This window comes from Leopardus geoffroyi, chromosome B4 (assembly GCF_018350155.1).
Source record: "Leopardus geoffroyi isolate Oge1 chromosome B4, O.geoffroyi_Oge1_pat1.0, whole genome shotgun sequence".
Lineage (NCBI taxonomy): Eukaryota > Metazoa > Chordata > Mammalia > Carnivora > Felidae > Leopardus > Leopardus geoffroyi.
In genome coordinates, this window is record NC_059341.1 from 124,851,354 (window position 1) to 124,875,326 (window position 23,973).

At 44.3% G+C, this 23,973-nt stretch overlaps 3 protein-coding genes and 1 long non-coding RNA gene across 5 annotated transcripts in view; 2 read left to right on the forward strand and 2 right to left on the reverse strand.

Moving 5' to 3' along the window:
- Positions 1 to 2,703: 2,703 nt before the first annotated feature.
- On the reverse strand, positions 2,704 to 6,362 carry LOC123592188. The gene is made up of 2 exons (XR_006709621.1): positions 5,877 to 6,362; positions 2,704 to 5,401 (listed from the first exon to the last, which is right to left on the reverse strand). It is a non-coding gene; the product is annotated as an uncharacterized LOC123592188 (long non-coding RNA).
- A 2,351-nt stretch (positions 6,363 to 8,713) lies between these two features.
- On the reverse strand, positions 8,714 to 11,225 carry LOC123591892 (translation initiation factor IF-2-like). The gene is made up of 2 exons (XM_045466510.1): positions 10,837 to 11,225; positions 8,714 to 9,907 (listed from the first exon to the last, which is right to left on the reverse strand). The coding sequence occupies exons 1-2, from the start codon at positions 11,223 to 11,225 to the stop codon at positions 9,406 to 9,408; spliced, it is 891 nt and encodes a 296-aa protein (XP_045322466.1). The 3' UTR covers positions 8,714 to 9,405.
- TXNRD1 (thioredoxin reductase 1) overlaps positions 9,534 to 23,973 on the forward strand; it is a 70,782-nt gene continuing 56,342 nt past the window's right edge. Inside the window, exons 1-2 of one of the 2 annotated variants that reach the window (XM_045467214.1) lie at positions 9,534 to 9,642; positions 11,084 to 11,193. The gene's annotated coding sequence lies outside the window, so the exon portion shown is untranslated. Of the gene's footprint in view, positions 9,670 to 11,083; positions 11,194 to 23,973 lie in introns of both variants that reach the window. The other variant, XM_045467215.1, reaches the window with a different exon arrangement.
- EID3 (EP300 interacting inhibitor of differentiation 3) lies at positions 11,213 to 23,373 on the forward strand. The gene has a single exon (XM_045467216.1). It carries the CDS (start codon positions 21,933 to 21,935, stop codon positions 23,088 to 23,090), a length of 1,158 nt encoding a protein of 385 aa, XP_045323172.1. The 5' UTR covers positions 11,213 to 21,932; the 3' UTR covers positions 23,091 to 23,373.

A 23,973-nucleotide genomic window follows, 5' to 3' on the forward strand; every position in this document is an offset into this window, starting at 1 on the left:
CCACAGTGCTGGATCCAATGTTGAGTCTACCTGTGTTTATGTTCCACAGTCCTCAGCAGTTGTCTTCCATTTTATGTTCCAAGATGGGGGTCCAAATTTTGGCCATCGCTTGAAAGAAGAGCTGAAGGAGGGCATGTCCTTTCCACTCAAGAACATATCCTGAAAGTTGCACTTGATATTTTGCTTATGTTGTATTGGCCAAAATTTGGTCACTTAGTCATATATGTGTGCTGAAAGGAGACAGGGAAATGAAACCTTTATTTTGGGAGTCAAGTGCACAGTGAAAAGCCAAGAGTCCAGTTAGTGATGCTAATAACATCTTGGGTTTGCCTACAGAATCCCTGAGGTTGGTTCATCTGAAGATAATGATAATAATTTCCATATAAACCCTGCATTTGTCTCCTATTTATTTATTTTTTTATTTTGTATATGTTTTATTTATTTTTGAGAGAGAGAGTGTGGGGGGGGGAGGGGCAGAGAGCTAGGGGGACAGGATCTGAAGCGGGCTCTGCAGTGATAGCAGTGAGCCTGATGCGGGGCTCAAACTCACAAGCTGTGAGATCATGCCCTGGGCTGAAATCAGGCGCTCAACCGACTGAGCCACCTGGGTGCCCCTTTCTCCTAGTTAAATCATAAGTATAGAGGCACCATACTATGGTTATTGTATAATGGTAGTGAGCTGGCAAATACTTTGCTGTCTTAGAAAGACCAGTGACTGAACAGTGACTGAACAATGACTGAACTAGAGGCCTAGTCAACTAACGTAATGGTTAACATTGAACCTTATCAAGGGGAGTAGGAGGTAGTCCAGCCTTACCCATTGCAATACAGCATCAAAAGAGTTTCTGAGATTATTGAAAGATTATTACAGATATTGTAGATCTGTAGATTAAGAAGTTCAGAAACATTTTGGTGGAGAACTACAATGTTCTCATTTATCTTTACAGTGGAAAAGTTGGTCTTAATACATCTACGGTGGTAAATGAGACATAGATCACTCTCAGTTCAAATCAGGGTCTGGAGTACGGGTTGCCAACCGGCAAGATCCAAGGCCACTCCATGAGGTGACTGTAGCCCTCCACCAATGACTTGTAGTCATCAACTGTCTTGGGATTCTGGAATTTTGGCACTTGGGGAAATTAGAGAGGGATCTTCTTCTTGGTATCAACTACCTACTAGGGTTTAAAATTTAGAAACTAACAATGGTAATAAACTGTATGGCTGTTCTTTCATAGGATCCAAAAGCTATGGATCACTATTAATGAGTACTCACACAACCCCTTGGCTGGCGGTAAGGGTGGCTGATCTCCAGTTTTTTCAGACGAGACATCCGAGAGTTGATTGCAACTCTTCTTTAGAGCCTGTGTCTCCTGAGGGTTCTGCTGGCCAGTGGTTTTCGACATTAAAAACATTTTCTTTCCTCTAGAATTGAAATAAGATGCCAAGAGACCTAAAACAAGTAGAGCGCGGAAAGAGAATATTTCTGCATGTTCTAGTATATGTACATTATGTGTATACGTACATACAATACAAAATGCACGTGCTCATGTTTTTTAGAAGTTCTCATGTCCTTTCCATTTCTTTTAGCAAGTTGTTTAAGGAAATTACATTTTTCTTCCGGCAGATAAAGCACAAGTTTTGAGTAATGGGGATAGATAACTACGGAAAAAGGTGTGCTTAGCCACAGACTGCTAATTAAAAGAAAAATGAATAGGTTGCCCCCTCGAATTAAGCTTTTAATGGCATCTAGTGTAACACATTGTTGCCAGTGAATAAGTAATTTGTCAAAGGAGAAAATCCAAACTCTTAGCCGCTCTGTGGTCTTCCTAGATTTACCCCATGCATAAGGACATAATGATGATAATAACTTGGATATTGAGTACATACCGCATTCTGAGCCCTTTATATCTACTTACTCATCTGATTTCCACTGCCACCACATGAGGTGTAGTCACTATATTTATCACCATTTATAGCTGAGTGAATTGAGGCAGAGAGATAACAGAGCTCGCCTAAAGGCATGCATCTTGTCTGCGGCCAAGCCAGGCTATGTGACTTCAGAGGAGATTCTCATGACTATTGGGCCATACTGCTTGTCAGTAGAAAGCTGGATGAGGCTGTGGGGTCGGTCAGATGTTTACAAAAGAGTAGACCTGGGCATGTTTGAAGGCAGAAGGGCTTGAGTAGTCCTGGATATAAATAAGATAGGGAGAGGATGTTTAAGGGATGTGGGGTCTCCTAACACCACTTGGAATTGGAATAGGTTGTGGGGCTATGGTAAAGGTGTGCTGTAGCAGAGGTAGAACAATCCTTATCCTTCTGAGGTTGCAGTCAAGTCCAAGAATAGAGAAGTGCAGTGAAGAGGAAATGTAGGAGGGGAAGGAGCTTGTACCTGATGACCTTGAGCTTCAGGGGGTGTGTTGGAGCTGCTGCTACCGGCTCAAGACAGCCGTAGTTAAACATTGAGGAATTTTGCAAGCAGGTTGATAGCTTGAAATCAGCCAAAGCGGGAGTACTTGTATCACAGAAATTGACAAATTCAGACTCCTCCCACCTCTCCTGCCCAAGCTGGTTTACAAGAACACCTTTGACTCTCTTCTCTGCTCGCATTTGAAAGCCTGCTCCAGTGCCAGCCTACCATGGGAAAGGCACTGTGTGAAGAATATTGTAGTGGAGAGAGAAGACTATGAGACGGCAATCCTGTACTAGCTGTCAGACCTGGCTTGGGTCACTCACTTAACCTTGGTTTACTCATCTGCAAATGGAAATGGTAATACATATCCCAGAGCATTACTGCATTGATTAACGAGAGAACATAAAGGTCCTGGCACAGAGGTGCTCAATAAATGAGTGTTCTATGCATGGCAGACACCTAAACAGACAGTTGTGATGTAGCTTGATGTGAGAAATAAAGGAGTGACTAGTTCCATGTTTGGTCAAAGAAGGCGTCGCAGAGATCATGGTCCTCCACGCAGGATTTCGAAGTTTTCAGGGCGGATGTTTCATGGATGAAGTCTACCCTGGTCTTTGTCAGAAAGCCAGTGCGTCTTTTGGTGTGTGTCCCTATAGCATGATGCTTTCGCCTCTTTCTGGCTCCTACCTCACTATATATTACTACTGAATTGTGAGGCAAACAATGGATGTATATCCTTACTCCAACACAGCTCTTTTGTGACCTTTGGCAAGATTCGTAACTTCCTGAAATTTCAGTTTTTCATATGGTGTAACCTTAAGGTGATTTCGGAGGATTAACTGAGAATGTAGGGAAATGAACCAGACACTTAGCTGCACTGTGAACCTAAAGTGAATTCAACATATATTGATAGTTTCATCTCCGCTTATGCTTCTGCATCTCATGCAGAAACCATTTCTTTCCTACAGCTGTGCCTTTAGACGTATTGCTCCCTCTGCCTAGAAAAAATTCTGTTCAAGACATAGAACAGCATTGTGGTAATTGCCAAGGATCGGGTGTCAGTCTCAGCTCTGCCGATTGTTAGTTAGGTGGCCATGGACAAGATAATTATCTTTCTATACCTGAGGGTTTTTTCAGCAAGCACAGAAACATTCTCAGGTATTTCTCCCACTCCCATTACTTTTACCTTCATTATTCCTCAGATCACTTGCTTTGTGAGGCCTTCCCCAATTGTCCCACATCATTATTTGCTTTCCCTATTTGAAGTTGATGGCCCACCACATTTGAGCACCTACTATGTTTCAGGCACGCTCCTAGCCATATTACAGATATTATTTCATTCAGGCCACCCAAAGAGTTCTCATTCATTATCCCTGCTACCCTCTGGGATGGATCAAACTAAAAGGGCAAATTCATCTTTGTAGGAGGGCTGAGAACCCCTGAGAGTTGCCATGTAAAGTCTTTTTTCCTTTCCTCCGAAAAAGATGGAATCCACAAATTAACTAGTATTATCTCCATTTTACAGATTGAGTCTTCCAAGAAATATTTATTGAGCTATTACTATGTGTGGGCACTGTTGTTGTTGTTGTTCTGTGTGTGGACACTGTTTTAAGTACTGAGAACATTGTGGTGAGCATAAGTAATCCTGGACCCTGCCTACATGTGGCTACTTACATTTAAACAGATTAAACCTAAATAAAATAAAAACTTAAGATTTGCAGTTGCACCAGCCACATTTTAAGTGCTCAGTAATCACATGTGGGTTGGACAGTGCTGATATAGAACATTTCATCATCACAGAAAATTCTGTTGAGCTGTGCTATTCTAGGGGGAGGCCGACATTGATCAAATAATCGTCTATAAAAATATAACTGCAGTTGTGATAAGTAGCAGGCAGAAAGAATGCATTGTAACACAGGAGCACCTCATTGGGGGATTTGACCTATGTGGTAGTTTCCTCGGGAAGGCATGCTTGTTCTCAGATCTGATGAACGACTGGAGTCGTTAGCAAACTGGAGGAGTTAGCAAAGACCTGTGGTTAGGTAATTAAAGAGACTGAAAAAAGGCTAATGGCTGGGCTGTAGAGACGGAGGGCAGATTTGGGTGAGATAAAGAGGTAGAAGGACCAAAGAGGGTCTAGTAGAAAGAGGATAAGGAAGCTGAGAGGCGGAGTAACTGGATAGTCTAGTCACTGATCGAGCCTGGGTTTGACTGAAGTCGACGCTGTGCAATGGATGCACATTCACAGGATTTTGCCTCTGTAATGACCTCCTCTTGCTCCTTTCCTCTTTGAAAATTGCCAAATTTCGCTCTACTAGATTGGTTTCTCAGCATAAAAACGTGCTATAATAATTTCCTTCTTAGATAAAACTAAACAAAACACCCTCCTTGATCCTATGTTGCTCTTCAGCTACTTTCCCTCTTTTGTGTTTTTATACCAAAACTCCTTCAAAGAGTTGGCAGTCCTCACTACCTTCATGTCCTTTTTTCTGTTTCTGGTTGAGCGTCCTCTAATTAGGCTTTGTTTCCTCCATCGTTTTCATAAAAATCAACAACAACTGACTTTCATGACTCGGTTTGTATCTTGTCGTATTTCTCATCTAGTTGGTCTTCCTCCTTCGGGGAGCATTTCTTCACTGGCCTCTGAGACACCACATTCTCTTGGTTTCTCTCCCACCTCCCTCCAGTTTCTTCTCAGGCTCCTTTGCTGGCCCCTTCTCCTCCTTTGCACTTTGCGTTCCTGGACCATCCTCATTTCCTTAAATATATTAACTTCCTGGGTAACTTCATCTAGTCCCACCTGTGAAGGTTAATTTTATGGTGCCCCGTCGTTTGACCAAACACCAGTGTAGACGGTTGCTGTGAACGTACTCTCTGATGTGATTAACGCTGAAAACAGTAGACTTTGAGTGAAGCAGATTATCCTTCATAACATGAGTGGGCTTCATCCAATCAGTTGAAGTCCTTCAGAGAAAAGACCGAGGCCTCCTGCAGAGAAAGGAAGTGAGATTGCCTTTGGACTCAACACTGCAACATTAGGACCACTGGCCTTCCCAGCCTGATGGCCTGTCCAGTAGGTTTAGGACTTGCTAGTCCCCACAATCCTGAGAGCCAGTTTGTTTCTCTCTGTCTCTCTACTTATATATTCTATTGGTCCTGTTTCTCTGGAGAACTAACATATACGGCATTAAATGTCTTTTATATTTGACTTGCAGATTCTTATTTCTTGCTCTGACTTCTCCCGTGAACTCCAGATTTGCATACTGAGCATCTCCATTCAGATGACAACAGGTCTCTCAAACCAGTGTGGGATCTGTCCCGAACTACTGCTTTCCACCTGCCCCACTCCTACCTTTCCTCCCCCTCCCTGGGTGTTCCCCCTTTCCATTCCACAGTGCCCCCATTCACCCCGTTGCGAAGGCTAAAACTCCTTAGTCATCATCGATTGTTCTCCTTCTTTTACCTTCCTTATTCCACCCATGTGCAACATTTATGAGCTTTACTTTCAAATATCTCTTCTCACCTCCTAATCCAAGCCTTCATTGTCTCTGGCTCGGACCACAACAGCAACCTCCCAGCTGGTCTGTGTTTCTCCTAAGTCCCTACCCACCCTAGTCGATACCACACACAGCAGAGCAATCCTTCTAAGATACAAATTAGCTGATTTCCATCTCCTTGCTTGTGACACTTTGGCTTCTTATTACATTTACAATGAGATCCAAAGTCCTATGGCCTTTGGGTTCTGACCTCTGGCTACGCCTCTGGCTTCACTACCTACCACTTTCTTCCTTGTTCACTGAGCTTTAGACACACTGCTTGCTTCACAGTTCTTTGGACAAGTCAAGCAGGCGTCCAGCTTAGGGCTTTAGTACTTCTTGTTTTCTTCTTCTCCTTCCCTTTCTCCTCCTTCTCCTCCTTCTCCTCTTCTTCTCTTCCTTCTCTTCTTCTTCCTCCCCCTCCTCCTCCTTTTTAAAAGATTCTTATTTTTAAGAACTCTCTACGCCCAACATTGGGGCTTGAATTTACAACCTGAGATTGAGAGTCCCATGCTTCACCCACTGAGCAAGCCAGGGCCCCCTAGTACTTCCTGTTCCTCTGCTTAGAAAGATTTCCCCCCTCATAAATCTTGCTCCCTCCTTTCATTCTGGTCTCAGCTCAAGTGCCATATTCTTAGATCTTTCTTGACCTCCCTACCCTACTTTCTTCTTCTTCAGGGTACATGAGAATTCTTTCAAAGCTGTTTTTTTTTTTCCCCCTGTGAAGGGGAACAATGAAATGGGGTAGTAACTATGATGGTTGGGTCCAGGGGATCACGGGAGACTTTTTTTTAAATGTGAAAACTACCATGTGTATGATGTGGGGAATTATCGGGTAGAGAAGAAGAAACTGATGATGCCAGAGAGGGAGGCTAATTTCAGGAATGAAGTTATTGAAGATTGAGAAGGCAAGAAGAGATGAGGATCTGTACACAAGTGGAGTACGCTTCATTAAATGAGGGTGAAGGCAGGGAGTATGGCCGCTTGGTGGTTGAGTTCTGACCGATTCTGTTTTCTTAAAGAAGAAAGCAAGCAAGTCATGAGTGAACGGCAAGGTGTAGGTATATTAGAGGTTTGACAAAAGGGGAAGAAGTATGAAATATTTACTTGGGAAACTAGGAAAACAAGTATACCAGAGACGTAAAGGACTGCTGGGAAGCTTTGGGGACACATTGAAGTTTGTGGTCCTGACCTTAAAGTGAAATCACTTTTAAGTTCTGTTTTCTCCAGTGGTGTTTTGCTATGTAAGTAGGGTACAGAATATGTGGACAGCTGGGTTTAACAAGGGTGGGCCTTGCCAAGTCAGGACAATCGAGGAGGTTGGACTTTATTTTGAGGGTCCTATAGAGTGACAAGGTTTGAGCGGAGAAGAGTTGAGTGTCGGAAAGATTGTTCTAGCTCAAGGTGGTGGTGTGTGTGTGAGAAACTTATTGTAGGAGGAACAACAGTTTAGTGCAATAGGAATCTTGATCTAATATCCCGAATAGATCTGTTTATAGTGTGCTTAGATGACAGTTCAGGAATGGAGAGGGTCTTTTCCAGCATTTTCTGAGTACTTACTATATGTAGCAGGTTCTGGGAAGACAAGAGAAATCAAACAAGGGTTTGTCTTCCTAAAGCCCTCTTGGATATACGTGATTTATAATGATTTTTAGGTATTTGGGATCTCAGAATAGGGACAGAGCTATCAACACTGGGTGGGAATCAGGGAAGCCCTCCCAGAGGAGATGACATTTCAGATGAGCTTTGAAGGAATAGGCCTTAGGGAGGGTAGATTATTTTAGGCAGGGGAATAACATGAGCTCAGTCAAGAGATGTAAGACATATGTCTGAAACAAATGCTGCGCGATGAGAAATGGTGGGAGATGAGGCACTTCTTCCACTGCCCGGAAACTAAATATAACTAAGGAGTTGGAGTTCTCTGTATTTTGTGACAAGGGTAAGGCATCTGGCCCCTTAATTGCAGCAAGAAACGTTTGAAAGAAACGTGAAGGTTTTTTTTTTTTTAAGTGGCGATTTGTTTAACTTAAAAAAAAAACAACTACATGGAGCTACTCTACGTATTTGTGCTATAATTTGCTCACTTAAGAACAGTGTGAAGTTAAAATGCCTTATCTAGCCTTTTCTGGTATGCTATTAGAAGATACTAACTATGGCAACGCTGACCTGTCATATAAGGATCATAAAAATCAATCCTTATTGCTTGCGTTTAGTACATTATTTCAAGTGAAATGATTTTAAAGTCCATCTCTATCTTGACCTTTGAAAGAAGCTGTAGGTTCTACACATCACAGGAATGAGGAGTTTATGTGCCTGGTTCACGGGACATTATCGTGTCGATTAACTGAGCTAAGGCATATAAGAGTTAACAGAGGTGGGCACAGCAGCCAGGAGGAAATGTTGTTTTCCACCTGGGAGTCCTGGCTTCTTTCCCTCTCCTTTGCTCCTTGTTTCCTGGACACCTGTGCTAGACCCATACTCTGTTCTAAGGACCCCAGAACAGGTGAGGCACACACTTAGGCAAACAACTGCCATGCAAGGAGAGTACCTCCATTCATGTGCGTCGTGAGCGTGTGTATGTGTGTTTGCACAAGTGCGTGTGTGTTCACCAAGCCTCCAACCGTGCCTTGGAATGAACTCAAAGGAGCAAACTGTGGTTGCCTGCCACCTCAGAGACGGTGTGGTTTCTCGCAGCCTTCAAAAACCAACAACCCTTTCACCCCTGTGTGCTTCAGTCGGCCAATATCCAAAGCGGTGGGAGAGACATTCATTCATTCATTTATTTATTCAGCAAATATTCCTACTTCCCTACTGATCCAAGGTGCTGAGTAAGAATAGGAGTAAGAGCAGGAAGTATGAGAGAGCATGGCTCACTTGGGCAGCTGCAGGTGGCTTGGCATGACTGGAGTTAAATATGCTGTTTTCGCTAAAACAGACGTGACAACCCAAAACCTGAGTGGGTTAAGGAGGAAGGACATACGGGGAAGTTATGTGTTGGTGAGAATTTGTCACTTTTCAGGATTAGTCAGAATGGACTAGATGTTTCTTTTAAAAGCCTGGTAATTTCCTTTAGAGAACTGCCAGACTGACAAGTCCATTACGCTAGGGCAAAGGGTCCCAAACTTTGCAGTTCACTAGAATCACCCAGGGAGTTAAAAACAAAAACAAAAACCCCTCGGATGCCCGCCCGGGTCACACCTAATACCCATTCACCCAGAATGTCTGGGGGTGGGAGTGAGGCGTCGGTGTTCTTCAAGATCCTCTCGTGATCACAATGGGCAGCAAAGTTCCCGAGTCACTGCCTTAAGGCACGGTCCAGTTTTGCTTAATTAAAACACACTTGTCTCTGCGTTCTGGTTCCAAACATTCTTACGTTGTTTTTGCTCTTTCCTTGGGTTGGGGGCGCTCTGAGCAGGAAGAGGATGTGGTGTCACCCAATTAGGAGGTCTCGCTTCGCTAAGCCCGTTGGCGTAGTCGCCAGGGCTGCACCGGAGTGGATTTCTGCTTTGTCATTCTGACTCTGGCGGCCCGGCAGCCCGCTCCGAGCAGGGCGTGGCTTCTCGTGGCGGCGGGGAGCCCGCCACCCTTCCCCTCGGTTTGCAGCAGTCTCTCGCAGTGTCTCCGCAGTGCCTCCGAGCGGAAGGTGGGGGGCCGCCCTCCAGAAGAGCCTGGTGATCCGGCGCTCCCCTTCACGTAAGCGGTGGGGACCCAGAAACTCGGGTAGGGCTGCCAGCCTCTGGGGCTGCGAGGCTGGGGACGTGGGCAGCCGTCTGTCGGGTGCGCTTCGAACCACGGAAAGGGATGTTTTGAGGTGTGTCTGAGTAGGGGTGAAGCTTGGTGTAAGGCGGTGCTCTTGCGGGCCGCGTTCATTGTGTCGCGTGGGTCGGTGGAAGCCGAGCCTGGGCTGGGGAGAGACCGGCCGGCCCTTGTCGGCTGGTGGCTTCCTTCCGCTCGCCCTCTGTAGAGACAGTGTGCGGAAACGCGAGAAAATGGGTGTTTGTATCGTTTCCTACTGTACGAGTGTCGGAATGTAGATGACAATGTGACGAATAGATCGACAGATCCTCCACAGCACTAAAGGAGTATAATAATTTAAAGATGTCTCTTAAGAAATTGTCGCACCATTTAATCCCCGGAAATCCCGAGTTGGCAAAATGCCCGTACCTCCCTATTTACAGTTGGGGAAACCGAGGCTCAGAATCACGTGACTTGCCCCAGGCTCTTAAACACGACAGCTGCGAGTGGGACCCAGGGCTGGTCTCGCTGTATCGGGCGTACAGGGTTACAGGCGTGCACTGCACTGCCTGGGTTTGAACCCTGGCTCTGCTCTGACGACCTAGCTGCTTTGAACTCGGGCACGTTAGCTTTTCCGTGCCGGCTCTGCCTGTGTGTGAGACGGGCCGGACGGGACCTACTTGCAAAGAGTAGTTGTGAAGATTGAGTGTTGGTAATGTGCAAAGCATCGCAGAAGTGCTAGCTGCCATTGTTGTTGTCAAAGCAGCAGCGCTTCTGAGTTGGTGTGATTTTTGTGTCATGAATGGGCCGGATGATGTTAGAGTAACTGGAGTCTATTTTTAATTCTATCATTGACTCACTGCCTACCTGAGTTCACCCGTTTGTAAAATTGGGCCATTAGCTCCCGGTCTGTCAAGCAGGGTGTTGCTGTATGGCTTCAAGGTTCTGAAATGAAAGAAAGCACCCTAAGAGGGCAGAGTGTTCCTAATTTTGCCTCGTGGTTTCAAATTTCAAAGAAACCTGGGAAGTTGGCTTTTGGCATTCTATATAAATGCAGAGTTCAAAGGCAGATTAAATTGGGAGGCGTTTTATAGAAGTGGAGATGACTGTCTTAAGCCTCCTTTGCGAGGCTTCTCTGCATTGGGGATTTACCGGGATTCGGGGCGTCTGGTCCGGCGAGGCCGCCAGGATTTGAGCGCGGCGGGACCTCGGGTGCGGGAGGCGGCCGGGGACCCTGCGGCCTCCGCGCGCAGGTGTGCGGGGAGAGGGGCTCGGGCCCTGGGCCGAGGCAGGGGGCGGCGCGGTCGGGGACGCGGAAGCCCCGCCCCCGCCGTGCACTTCCCGCCGCGGCCCGGGGCGGCGAGACTGACCCGCGCCCCTCTCTGCTTTTGTGCCGCAGAGGACGCCAGGGGCCTGGAGAGAGCGCTCTCGGAGCTGACCTCGGAAACCGACGTGCCGGTGGTGTTTGTGAAGCGGCGAAAGATAGGAGGCCATGGTCCAACCCTGAAGGTAGGGCGGGGGGCGGGGGGCGCGGGGGACATTAACGTTCTCTACCCGCCAGTCCCGGGAGGGAGCTCCTGGAGCCCACCGTGCTCGCGGCCCTCCTTTCGGGGCCAGGGTGGATGTGTGAACGAACCTCCAAACGGAGCGCGTCCTTAAAAACGACAAAGAAGCAGTAGGGGCCAGCCCACGTGTTAATGGAAGTTGATGAGACGGCGGGTAAATTCAGAACTGGGGAGCTTGCAAGGGAGTGTGTAACTTTTCGTCTTATAAAATACGCGTTCAGAAAAATTTTCCTTCCCGACTTTCCCTGCCTTTGCCCCTTCTAATCAATCTAAATAACTTAAATTTTAGCAGCAGTGTAAACTGCTGAAAGTGAGCTGTTTGGAGAAGTACTGAGCAAAGGGGATCAGGAGACGCGTATCTTCGTCGATCCCTATCCTCTTTCTCTTTAATTCACTGGGAGGGAAACCCAGAAGCCCCAGGCTCTGGGGAGAGTAACCTGCAAACTCCTGGAGTGAGTTCATTTCCCTTCTGGTATCTCTTGTAGCCCAGAGTTAACTATTGGGTGGAGGGAAAGGGAGAAAAATCTTTCCTTTGACCAGTGGCAGGCGCGGTGGCAGTCCTCCCTTAGGACCCCGCACCGTGGGGTCGGTGGGTCATGGCTGTGGTCCCCGTGCATGTTGTAGAGGAATACCCGTCGTGCGTGATATTCTCCATTGAGTGTGGTTGGTTACCCGGTTAGAAAGTCTCATAATTTCATCACCTTCATACATCTGTCTGCTTTAAGTTTTGCTGATTATCTTTTTGTCCTTGTCTGTTTGTATCCGTGTAATTCTTAAGAAATGGAACTCGTGCTTGAACATTGCCTTCTTAGAAGTAAACCTGAGGCCTCAGGTTAAATGTAAAAAGTCTACTTAGATGCCTGCACATTTAGGAAGAATATTAACAATTAATTTGCATTTTTATTTACTACCTTTTCTTCTAAAAGAATCTTGTTTACCATTTTTGAAGAATGGGTGATGAAATAGGAAACACAGATAGACTTCAAAGACAAATGGAAAATTCATGGAAAATAATTAAAGGATAAAAAGGCTTTTAGCTTGATTGAAAGTATTACTCAGACCTTTAGTTTGCAAGTAAAATGAGACAAAGGTCTATTAATATTACTTTCTGTCTGGATTGTTCTGTTTTCTCCACCTGTGTCATAAATTTGCACTTAAAAAGTTATATGGGTATTTGACCTTTATATAAATTCTACAAATGGTTCTGGTTTTAGCATCGTTGGGAGTAAAAAGAATCACTCTTCTTATAAGCTTTGAACCCACTTTATTGGTCTGTTCTGATGTTTTCAATCCATTAATCATAGTTAATTTCAGACATTTAATGAGGTGCGGTGCCAAGGTTGAAAAGTATACCACCAAGTCATAATTAAAATTAAAAAAAGTTATTTAGCACAGTTTTTAAAGTAAGCTTACCACTCTACTTTGTATTATTTATTTTTGGTTTCTAATGAGTCCTAAGACACAACAAAGTGAGGACCACTGGTTTGAAATGTTTGTGAATTTCCAGCCAACTGCTGTCCCAACTTGGGGTTAAGTGGTAGGTTCTGAAAATCTTTACGGAACATTGGGTTTGAGTGGAGAAAAACATTTATTTAGTGGAGAATTGATTTTATAGGAGTAGTGTTATGATCCTAAAGTTCACACCTTAAAAAAAAAAAAGGTTAAGATTTTATACTTTAATTGCAAGGTAAATAGGGGAGAGGGAGCTCTTTAAAATGCCTGCTTTTCTTTTCTCCTCTTTTCTTTCTTCCTTTGTCTCTCTTTCCCCTAAATAAACACAGCAGCAGCAGCAAAATCTACCTAGCTGTCACAGTGTCCTATAGAAGACAGGGAGTGAGAATCCTGCTTGAAGGCACTTATAAGTCTAGATGACTACCTATAGGAAGCTGAAAGCTTTAATAAGGAAGTTTGTTTCAGAAATCTAGTCTATGGGCCACCTGCACGGAATGTCTGGAGTGCTTGTTGAATGTGCATGCCTAGGCTTTACCTGAGGTCTTCTTAAGTGAACTTTCTGGAAGGGGCTAGGATCTGCCTTTTAATTTATTTTAAGCAAGTCCCCTCAAGTAATTATTAGGATAAATCTCACATTTGAGACTTACTTTAATGTAGAAGGTAGTTTGGTCAGGGTTGGTTGCTAAATAATTACAATCGGGGAAAACCAAACAAAGTACTACTTTTTTTTTTTTTTTTTTTTAATGTTTTATTTATTTTGAGGGAGAGCGGGTGCGTGCGAGAGCATGAGCAGGGGAGGGAGAGAAGGAGACAGAGAGAAACCCAAGTAGGCTCCGCACCAGTAGCGCAGAGCCTGTTGTAGGGCTCGAGCCCACAATCTGTGAGATCATAACTTGAGCCAAAATCAGAGTCTGACTCCACCTAACTAACAGCGCCACCCAGGTGCCCCCAAAGTACTACTGTTTAATACCCAAAGGATATGCATTAGAAGATAGCAAATGGTGGTAACTCACCAGGCCACTAACACTTTATACCTGAATAGAAAAATAGAGAAATATGCTGTCTGTGGCCAGGACTTGAATGTGCAGGTGTGAAATTGGAACTAAGGAGCCTACTGAATTCTAAGAACTATGCATAGAATTCCTATGCTCAAAGTCATCTGGCTTTCATAAACATTTTAGTTCCTTTTTTTCTTCCTTTTTTTTAATGTTTAAAAAAAATTTTTTTTAATGTTTATTTATTTTCGAGAGAGAGAGACAGAGCATGAACAAGGGAGGGACAGAGAGAGAAGGAGACACAGAATCTGAAGCAGGCCCCAGGCTCCTAACTGTCAGCACGGAGCTCAGTGCGGGACTCGAACCCACAAGCTATGAGATCATGCATACCTGAGTCGAAGTCGGACGCCTAACCAACTGAGCCACCAAGGTGCCCCTTAAAGGACTGTTTTGATGCTGGGTCTTGAATTGTCTTATTTTTGAAATCTTTGTTATCATGAATAGTTTTCCCACAAGCAGGGGACACTTAACCCTAGTCTGAGCCACTTAACTGACTGAGCCACCCAGGTGCCCCAATGTTTGTTTATTTTTGAGAGAGAGAGAGAGGGAGAGAGAGGGAGACAGAAGATCTGAAGCCGGCTCTGCACTGACAGCAGAGAGCCTGATGTCGGCCATGCCAGCTAAACCCACTGAACCATGAGATCATGACTTGAGCTGAAGTTGGATGCTTAACAAAATGAGCCACCCAGGCGCCCCATAAACATTTTAGTTCCTAAGGGCAAGATTGCAAGTATTCTTGCAGGGAGCCTTTCTCGTATGTGAGTCAGTGTCTCCAGGATCGCAGAGTTTTGAAACCACTTGTATAAATGCTTGGTGGTGGTATAGAGAGGAAAAGCAAAGTGCATGAAAAAGTGTTTATGGGGATACTAAGTGCAGGACAGAATTAAGTAGTTTGAGACCATAGTCTTGGGAGAGAAGACTAACGCTGGCAACACAGGACTTCATTTCTTCAAGGCCATAGTAGGAGAGATGCCAGACATAAGGCAGTGCCCGGTTAACAGGGAGGTGAATTATGGAGGCAGTTGTAGGAGGAGCTCAGGCCCGTGCAGAGGTTCGGGCCCCGTGGTCCAGGCTCTACGGGTAGACACTAAGAGGCAGGTTTCCTCCTTTGAAGCCTAACTTCTAAAGTTACCAGGAACCAGATTCTTAACTGAGTAGACATCAGGAAATGAGTGGTAATTTAATAACTCCCCAACCATCCCCTTTCTATCTTAATACTCCACCAAAATTGGCAGAGAACTTCATTTCTTTTGATTCTTTACTCTGACCTGATCCTTCTGGGGAGACTAGTGGTGTACCTGCTGTGGCCGAGTGGAGCTTGAGGCCCAAGGAGAGGGGAAGAGCACCGACTGGCTGACACTAAGAAGGTCACGGGGGGAAGGACTAACAAGATTCAAAAGAGGCCTGGATTGTTAGGACCACAAATAAATTTATCTGGGGCTGAATTATGTAGTAAACTTTTTACTAGTGAATCCACATTGAGACCCCATCTCGCTTCCTTCCACTTGGACTGACAGCATGAACCTCTTTCTTGCTGTTCATTTTCCTTCCACAGCAGTGCTGCTACTCTGGCCTCTCCTGGCTCCTCATGTGCCAGGGCCTGACTGCTGCCCACATACGTGCCCACTGCCTGTAACAGGCTTCTGCCCCGGCCTCCCACTTTGGACTCCCTCCCCTTCTCGTCCCTGTGCTGTTGGGAGTCCTCTTCTGATTGCTGCTTCGCTGCCCCTGGGTCTGCCTCCAGGGTAAAGGGCACACTCCGTAGTTTGGCCTTCTGTGTGGCAGGGCCTGGCCCCCACCTGCTTCTCTGGTTATCTCTTGCTCTGCTCCCTTACCTATCTGCAGTGGGGCTACCATTGCAGCCAGAGTCCCTAAAATTTCTCTCCTCTGTTCTTCATTTCAGTTTCTGGTTTATTTTCCTGTTCGAAGACACTTTTCCAACCGCCTCCCTGTGTTACAGTACAAGGCCAGATTTGCCCATTCTTTCCCTCCGTGCTCCCACAGCACCCCCGCGAATCTTCTCTCTGGAAGAGGAAGAATCCTGCCAATTATAATTTTTTGGCTTACATATCAGCAGTGGAGAGTTAGTCTTCTTTGTGCCTAGGATCCCAGGTCTTTATTAGAGTTCAAAAACTATTTAAATGAACATGCCTATTAATGATAATAGCTACCATTTATTGAATGCCTACTCTAAATGCTCTATTGCCTCATTGATTAAATTCTCACAGTAGTCCTCTGCAGAAGGTGGTTTTATCTAGGTTTACAGAGGAGAAAATGGAGGCCCTGGGAATTTAAGGAACATGCCCACATTACACAGCTAGTTTAAGTGGCAGAACCAGGAATGGAATCCAGGCCTGTCTGTGAAATTCACTGTGTGGTACTCATACTTCCCGGCACTTGACTTTGTGTTACAGCTATTGGGATACATGCCTGAGCTCCCCAGTGTGGTTGTGTGCTCATGATTCAGAGCTGAGCCCATGCATATCTCAGTATTTCTAGCATAGCTCTGGCAAATTGGCATTCATTCATTAAATGCTTGCAGAGTGGAACTGCATTCCTCCGTGCCTACTAAATTTACATTCCTTTAGAACAAAAATGACTTATTTTTGTACCTTCTCTGTGTGTGTGTGTGTGTGTGTGTAACACTTGGTATGCATTCAATAAATAATTGGTTGAATGACTGGATGATGGTAGGGGCCAGAGGAGACTAACTTCAAGTGAGGTTATTTAGTTACAAGATGTCTGATTTTATGAAGGTGGATTGTCTCTATCTGAGACCAAGACTTAAGATATCCTGGAGAGATTCTAGGCAGCATATAAATGGTTCAGAGTTTTAAAGAGCTGTATAACAGCAGCAGTGGCTACCTTCATTGTTTTATGCAGGTGTGTCAAGGTCAGTTGAGAAGGAAGTCCCATTACATTTATTTAGCTACAGGTACTTTTGAGTACCTGTGTTCTCACCTTGGGCTGGGCACTGTTTTTGCTATCTGTAACAGAAATCTGTGGGGCAAATGTATATATTTAAAAATATGTTTGTCAACAAATATTTGTATATGATTATAGAGTGACAGCCAATCTGGGTTGACATCCAATAGACTCACTTTACAAATGAGGAAACTCAGACTGTGAGGAGAATAAGTGGAAACTAATACAGCACTAGTTCTGACTGGAGCCCAGACCTCCAGAGTGAACTCCTTCAAGGCTGCCTTCTTAGAAACCACATACCCCGTGCTTTCCTGCCTGTCGTCTATCAAAATGATGCTCCCGGTCATTGCTGACTTCTGAGGTGTGTCCCGAGAGGGTTGGTAATTGCTCTCATAACCTGAGAGGTTCTATTCTCAACTCACACCCTTGTTTACGTTAGCTCTTGAGGCTTGGAAAGTCAGCCAGCACTGGGTTTGCTGGTGTCCGCGAAGCGTGTGCCTTCTGACTACAGAGCGAGGGCGGAGGTTTTGTGTACTCTTACTTCACCAACAATAAAGCCCATGTTATTTGAATAGAACAGTTATTCAGAGCTTCTTTTGGATACTTTTTTTTTTTTAAGAATCTGCTGAAATCCAAGGAACCACTCATGAGAAAAATATACCCGATAATTTTGCATATAAATCTCAGACTCTTTTTTTTAAAAAATTTTTTTTAACGTTTATTTATTTCTGAGACAGAGAGAGACAGAGCATGAATGGGGGAGGGGCAGAGAGAGAGGGAGACACAGAATCGGAAGCAGGCTGCAGGCTCTGAGCCGGCAGCCCAGAGCCCGACGCGGGGCTCGAACTCACGGACCGCGAGATCATGACCCGAGCCGAAGTCGGCCGCTTAACCGACTGAGCCACCCAGGCGCCCCAATCTCAGACTCTTAATAGACCCGCTTCAGAATATTTAGTACAGAGGTTTATCTCTTCAAAGTACTATATGCACTCCATTAGTTGAAGACTTCCTAGGTTTTTAAATTGCATTATGTGGCAAGTGCCTTTTCACTGGTATTAGTTACAGTGGGGATATATTCTTGTATGCCTCCTTGTGGATTTAACCTTTAAAATATTTTTCTTTTCCTAAAACAACATGCAGGAGTGAAGCTACTGGTTTGTATACTTCTTTTTTTCCATTTAGTTTATAATGTTTATTAAACATTTACTATCTTTGGGATGATTGAAAACTTACTAATTACCTACTAAGTATTTGAAAATATTATCCGATCTGTCACATAATTCTCGTTCAAAACTTATAGTAGCTTATGGTGTTTAAGTAGTACTATCTCTGCCTTACAAATGAGGAAACCAGACACTGAGCAGTTAAGCAACCTACCTAAGAGAAACCTAATAACTAATAATAGGTTAAGATTGGAACCCAGGTTTGCCTCCTTCCACTGTCCATTGTTATTTAAAAAATATGTATCTACCTTGATCATGGCAAAGTTTACCTGAAATACTAAAACACCAACTAAAGCAAAAACGTATGCACACAAACATAACCTTGAAGGAAATTAAGATGAAAGAGAAAATATATCTCATGTCCTGCTATTCTGACAAATCAAACTAGTACTTTGATCAGTAAGACTCGTCTCATCTAGGGCGCCTGGGTGGCTCAGTCGGTTAAGCGTCCGACTTCAGCTTAAGTCGTGATCTCACGCCTTGTGAGTTCGAGCCCCGCGTCAGGCTTTGTGCTGTCAGCTTGGAGCCTGGAGCCTGTTTTCGATCCTGTGTCTTTCTCTCTCTCTGTCCTTCCTCTGCTTGTGCTCTGTCTCTCTCAAAAATAAAACAACAACAACAAATTAAAAAAAAAAAAAAGACTCTTCTTATCTAAGTATTGAATAGTCACCGTGGCAGGATAAGGGCAGAGAAGGGGCTGGGAAAGAAGGAACAGAAAAGTTCAGGGAGCTAGCTGGTAGCAGTAGAAGCATAGGTGCTGGATGGGGACCCAGACCTGATTGGCTCCTGGCTTCGGCTCAGAGGTCTCTCATGTGCCCATTTGTTATAGATTAATCCTGCAGTAGAAACCCCACTGACCCTCTGGGAGTTCTTTTTTTATTTGGCCATAGAGAGACCTGTAATCTGTGCCATCCATCCCATCACGTTTGTGTTGACCACCAGAGGTTGTGGGAGACCGCTTAAGAGCTGGGACTCGAATGAGTCCGAACTCCTAGCAAGGGACTGGAAAAAACTGGAGGAAACAAAAAAGGAAATATAAGGCCATGTTGAGCTCTTGCCAGCAACTCCTGAAAGAGGAAAAAAGGGGGAGGAGAAGAGCTGAATTATTTTGGAGGCCAGGCTGTATGTCATGGTTGCCTGAACTTGTCACCTTACTGAATGAAGAAGGCAAACTTGAGTGATTTCTTCGAAGCACTAGTGTGCTTGTGCTGTTACAATTCATAGAGGAGGTTACCAGTATAACTGAACGTATGCATTGCGTTCTTCTTTTTAAGCTGTGTTTATATACTTATTACGAGTAATTGGACCTTAGGGTAGAAAATCGCTATTTAGTGATTTCAGAATTCGCAAGTGTAGAAATCCCATTCTTTAAAAGATTAAGGAAAATTGTTACACTTGAGATTTTTGCTCTGTAGCGACATTCAAAACTTGTGCTCTAAAGGCAGAGTTGAAAAGGCAAAATATAATGCAAGTATGACGTTTTTTTTTAAGTTTATTCATTTATTCATGTAAGTCATCTCTACACCCAATGTGGGGCTGGAACTCAAGACCCCGAGATGAAGAGTCACATGCTCTCCCGAGCGAGCCAGCCAGGTGCCCCACAAGTATGGCTTTCTGAGGATGATCTGAGTTACAGTTTCCCAAGGTTCTTAAGGACAGGGATCCAGCACAGAATTCAGCACTGGAAATCACTACTTAATAATACGATGCTTGTCTTGATGCGTTCTGTTGCTCTGGGCAAGTTGTGTGGGCTGTTATCTCCTGAGAAATCCCTGTAAATGGTATTAATAATGCTTTAGAAGTAGGTTGGGAGAATTATTTTTCTAAACTGTTTTGGAATTCTTAGATGAAAGGCTGTGTATGGAGTACATTGGTGTCAGCCCGTTTTCCCTTCTCTGAGACGGGAGAAGAGGCACCTTGGGGTGGGAAGGTTGGCTTATGTTTTGGAGTTCTTTTCATAAATTGCTTTCACTGGATTTCACTGGATTTCACAGAAGCTCCCAAGAATATGGTTAACTGTAAAAGGAAACATTTTTGTATTTGGAACTTGGGATTAATTATATGTTTTCATCTAAGATTTAGAACAGATTTAAATAGTTTGTAGTTGGCCAAACTTGGGGAAGAAAATATAGCCCTTTGATGAAACTGGGGCCCACCTTTGTTTTTCTCTTGCTTTTACTGTACTTCAGAGAAGACTTAAACCTGACTTTCTGAAAAGCAGTCAAGTTTTCTTTTCAGTGTGTTGGATCTGTGTTTTCCCACTGATCTGTGAAATTAATATTTTGCTGCCAAATAACTTGCAGTAGGGGCTGGAACAAAGTTTTCATCTACATTCATTTATACATTCAAACATGCATATTCCAATGTATCCATGTGAACACAGCTTTGCTTGGAAGATTTAAAATCAGATTCTTGCTTTAGAGAAGTTCAGTCTAATAGAGCAGGATGATATATATGCATGAGTAACTATAATGCCTGGTGCTTTTGAAAAATGCACGTTTTTCCCCCTGAATTACCTATACTTAAAATAATGGGGGATGAAGAGTAATGTAAATAGTTTAGAGAAACTTAATACTAGGTTTTACTGTTCACGCATTTGCGAGAAACTTTCTGGTAAAGACAGGAAAAATGACCCAGTCTAGACGCATGGGAAGGAAGGTAGGGCTAATTTACTACCTCTTGGTGCCTTGAAACCAGAATTGACAGGTGCAGTGGTATTTGTCTCCCCGCACCCCCAATTAAAATGGCACCTGTTGAAGTGAAAAGCTTTTGATCTGGGTTGAGAGTGTACTTTTTTGTTCTCTTTAAAAACAAAATGTATTCCTTATTGTTACATCTGCTTTGCTGCTTGTGAGACTGATGAGGTAAATAAGCCCTTTCCCCCAACTGTGCGGGATTCCCGGTGAATTTTCGAATGTAGTCACTTGATTTACATCATTCGCTTCCTTTTTCTTGCAACAGATTGTGTTTAAAATTTTCATAGCTTTGGGGCGCCTGGGTGGCTTGGTCGGTTGAGTGTCTGACTTCGGCTCAGGTCATGATCTCACAGTCTGTGAGTTCGAGCCCCGCGTTGGGCTCTGTGCTGACAGCTCAGAGCCTGGAGCCTGTTTCAGATTCTGTGTCTCCCTCTCTCTCTGCCCCTCCCCTGTTCATGCTCTGTCTCTCTCTGTCTCAAAAAAATAAATAAACGTTAAAAAAAAATTTTTTTTTTCATAGCTTTGCTTACCTTTTAGGGTTCAGATTTACTCTCCATTCAGTCTGTGGTCTTTAGCTTTTGGCAAGCTTTCAAAGAAACCTCTCTTTTGCAGAGACTGCACCCACTTTATTCTTTCACACTTGGGTGGTGGAGAACCAAAGGTCACTTGAGTAATGCCTGACCTGCCACCACTTTAGCTCATGCGCTAGCCGACACTCTCTTGCCTTGCAACTGCCTCTGCCCTAGTTTGGAGGGAGTCTGGCTTTTGAGGGCCCGTGAAGGTAATTAATCCAAACAGCCACTTTGCAAGTGAACTCTGAGAGTTCGGCCTATTTGTAGTGGAGGTTCAGCAACTCAACAATGCTTGGCTTTATGGGCAGTTTACAACGCAGCCAGATTCAGTTCTCAAAAAACCAAAACCCCAACGACCCTGCCTTTTAATCAGAGAAGAACGAAAAACATAGGCTGACCTAACTGCAAGGTGACGGCAAATGTTTTAAAGTGCAGGAGCTTTGACCCTCCCCTCCCCCATTTTGCTATGATTGTCTAGGTATTTCTTTGAAAGCCAGAGGACACTGTCAGTAATTGCTAAAATAATAGGTATCTGTTGAGCGGGTATTATCGTAGTGTGGAGAGGGGCCCCATTATTGCGCACGTTCTGTGCTGTGCGGCAGGGAGCCGGTTGCTAACGCGGGTGCGTCTGGGCTCCGCGGGCCTGGGCCGCCGGGAACCGGAGCCAGGTGGGGGCGGGGCCTCGGGACCCCGCCAGTGCGCATGGGCGACGTCTTCTCCTACGGACCCCCTTCAATTTCCGCCATGGTCGGAAACGTAGCGAATGCAGTTAGCTGAGTGTCAGCTGAGCGCGCCGGTCGCCGGAATGTCTGATGAAAAAGGCTCCTTGAGGGGAGGCGTAGAGAAAGGAGAGGAGCCAGCGGGGACCATCGCTGGTAGTGCGTCCTCTGTGAAGCGGGTGGAGGACGAGGAAGAACCGATGAAGGTGGAAGTGGCGGTGGGGGCTGATGGCTGCCCTGACGACCTCAGCTGCCGGGAGGCCGTCATAGACCCATACCTCCTAGGGCTTGCGGATGACGAGGAGAAATGCCGGAAAATCCGCAGGCAGTACCGACAGCTCATCTATAGTGTCCAGCAGAACCGTGATGACATAGTGAACACGGCGAGCGACACGTTAACCGGGGCCCTTGAAGAAGCCAATGTCCTGTTCGATGGAGTGAGCCGAACCAGAGAAGCAGCACTCGATGCCCAGTTTCTTGTTTTGGCTTCTGATTTGGGTAAAGAGAAAGCAAAGCAACTGAACTGTGATATGAGCTTTTTTAATCAAGTAGCGTTTTGTGACTTTCTGTTTATATTTGTGGGCCTGAACTGGATGGAAGATGATGAACGTGATGAATTGAGTGGCTGTGATGATAATATAGCTCTTTCCTTCTGGGAGACAGTACAGAAGGAAGCAACATCCTGGATAGTGCAAGCTGAAACATTCCACTTTATTTTTGGTTCATTCAAGTCTAAGCCTTCTGCACCAAAGCCCCGACTTGAACACCAGAAGAAAGCTCACAAAATGGAAGAAAATGGGGCTATGCCTACAAAGCTGAGGAAGTTGGACCTGAGTAATAATCAAGAAGCAACAGAAAAAGAAGTAGAAAGAATCTTGGGATTGTTGCAAACTTACTTTCGAAAGTATCCTGATACTCCCGTGTCCTATTTTGAGTTTGTGATTGATCCAAACTCTTTTTCTCGTACTGTGGAGAATATATTTTATGTTTCTTTCATTATAAGGGATGGTTTTGCAAGAATAAGGCTTGACCAAGACAGGTTGCCAATATTAGAGCCGATTAATATTAACCAAGTGGGTGAGGGAAATGATCCCAGTTCTCATGGCAGGAGACAAGGAGTTATATCTTTAAGTTTACAGGACTGGAAAAATATTGTGGCAACTTTTGAGATTTCAGAGGCTATGATCACAAACTCATACTAGGGACTTTTGTTCTTAGTATAGGATGTATTTTGTGGCTTTTCCAAAGTATCTCAAAATTGAGAGTAAGATCCAAGCAGAAGCACATAGTGTATTTCATGTAAAGTGAAAAAGTATTTTCAAAACATCAGAAATTGTTTTACTGTGCGATGTATTTTTTCTTTTGGTAGTTTATGAAGTTGTCATGATCTGTTATTAAAAAATATTCATTGGCATGTTTACGGAAAGATTTTTTTTGAATGCCCATTAAGACTTTACCAATAAAAGTCAGTTCTGAATTTCCTAAGTTAAAAGGCATTGATAATTTACCAAAAACTCAATTTTATGATGCACTGTGATACTACATTGCTTCTTTTGTTACAGGGAACCAAAGGAATCCCGTATGAGACTCCGACAAGGTTGGGGGAAGAGTGGGTATTAAAAAAAAAAGTCAAGAAAGACTTTATACATGGGTCAGTGAATAAGCGATGCAACACTATTTTTAAAAAATGTAGATTCCTTGCTTCATTGCAAGGAAGACTCCATAAGATTAATGCGTGGGTATCCATATTCTAGTTTCTCCTGTGATTGGACAAAATAACCTCTACAGTAGATAGGTGAGGCATCATTTAAGTGTGTGCTGAAAGGTAAGTAGGGATTAATCAAAGACAGCAGAGGTATTCTCGGCAGGGGGAACATGGAGGCCAAATAGAGGCCAAGAGTTACAGTCTTTATCTACTTGGTTAATGTCTTCTCTGGCCTCTAATTTCCAAACCCTTTGTGGTTGCTGCTGGTACACAGATTGGCCTTCAGAATCAGTGGTGTTTCATTATGTAACAGCCTTGAATATTCCCAGTTCAATTTTGTGTTTCTTATGAGGGCTTTAAATGCCTGGAAACTATCTCTG

What these genes read in the sequence shown, in the direction of transcription:
- EID3 (XM_045467216.1), top strand. Translation starts at nt 21,933, where the DNA reads ATGCAGTTAGCTGAGTGTCAGCTGAGCGCGCCGGTCGCCGGAATGTCT.
- LOC123591892 (XM_045466510.1), bottom strand. Translation starts at nt 11,225, where the DNA reads ATGTCCCCCGCGCCCCCCGCCCCCCGCCCTACCTTCAGGGTTGGACCA. An exon ending in ACCAGACGCCCCGAATCCCG is followed by an intron (nt 9,908 to 10,836) that starts GTAAATCCCCAA and finishes CTGTCTCTACAG; the next exon opens with AGGGCGAGCGGAAGGAAGCC.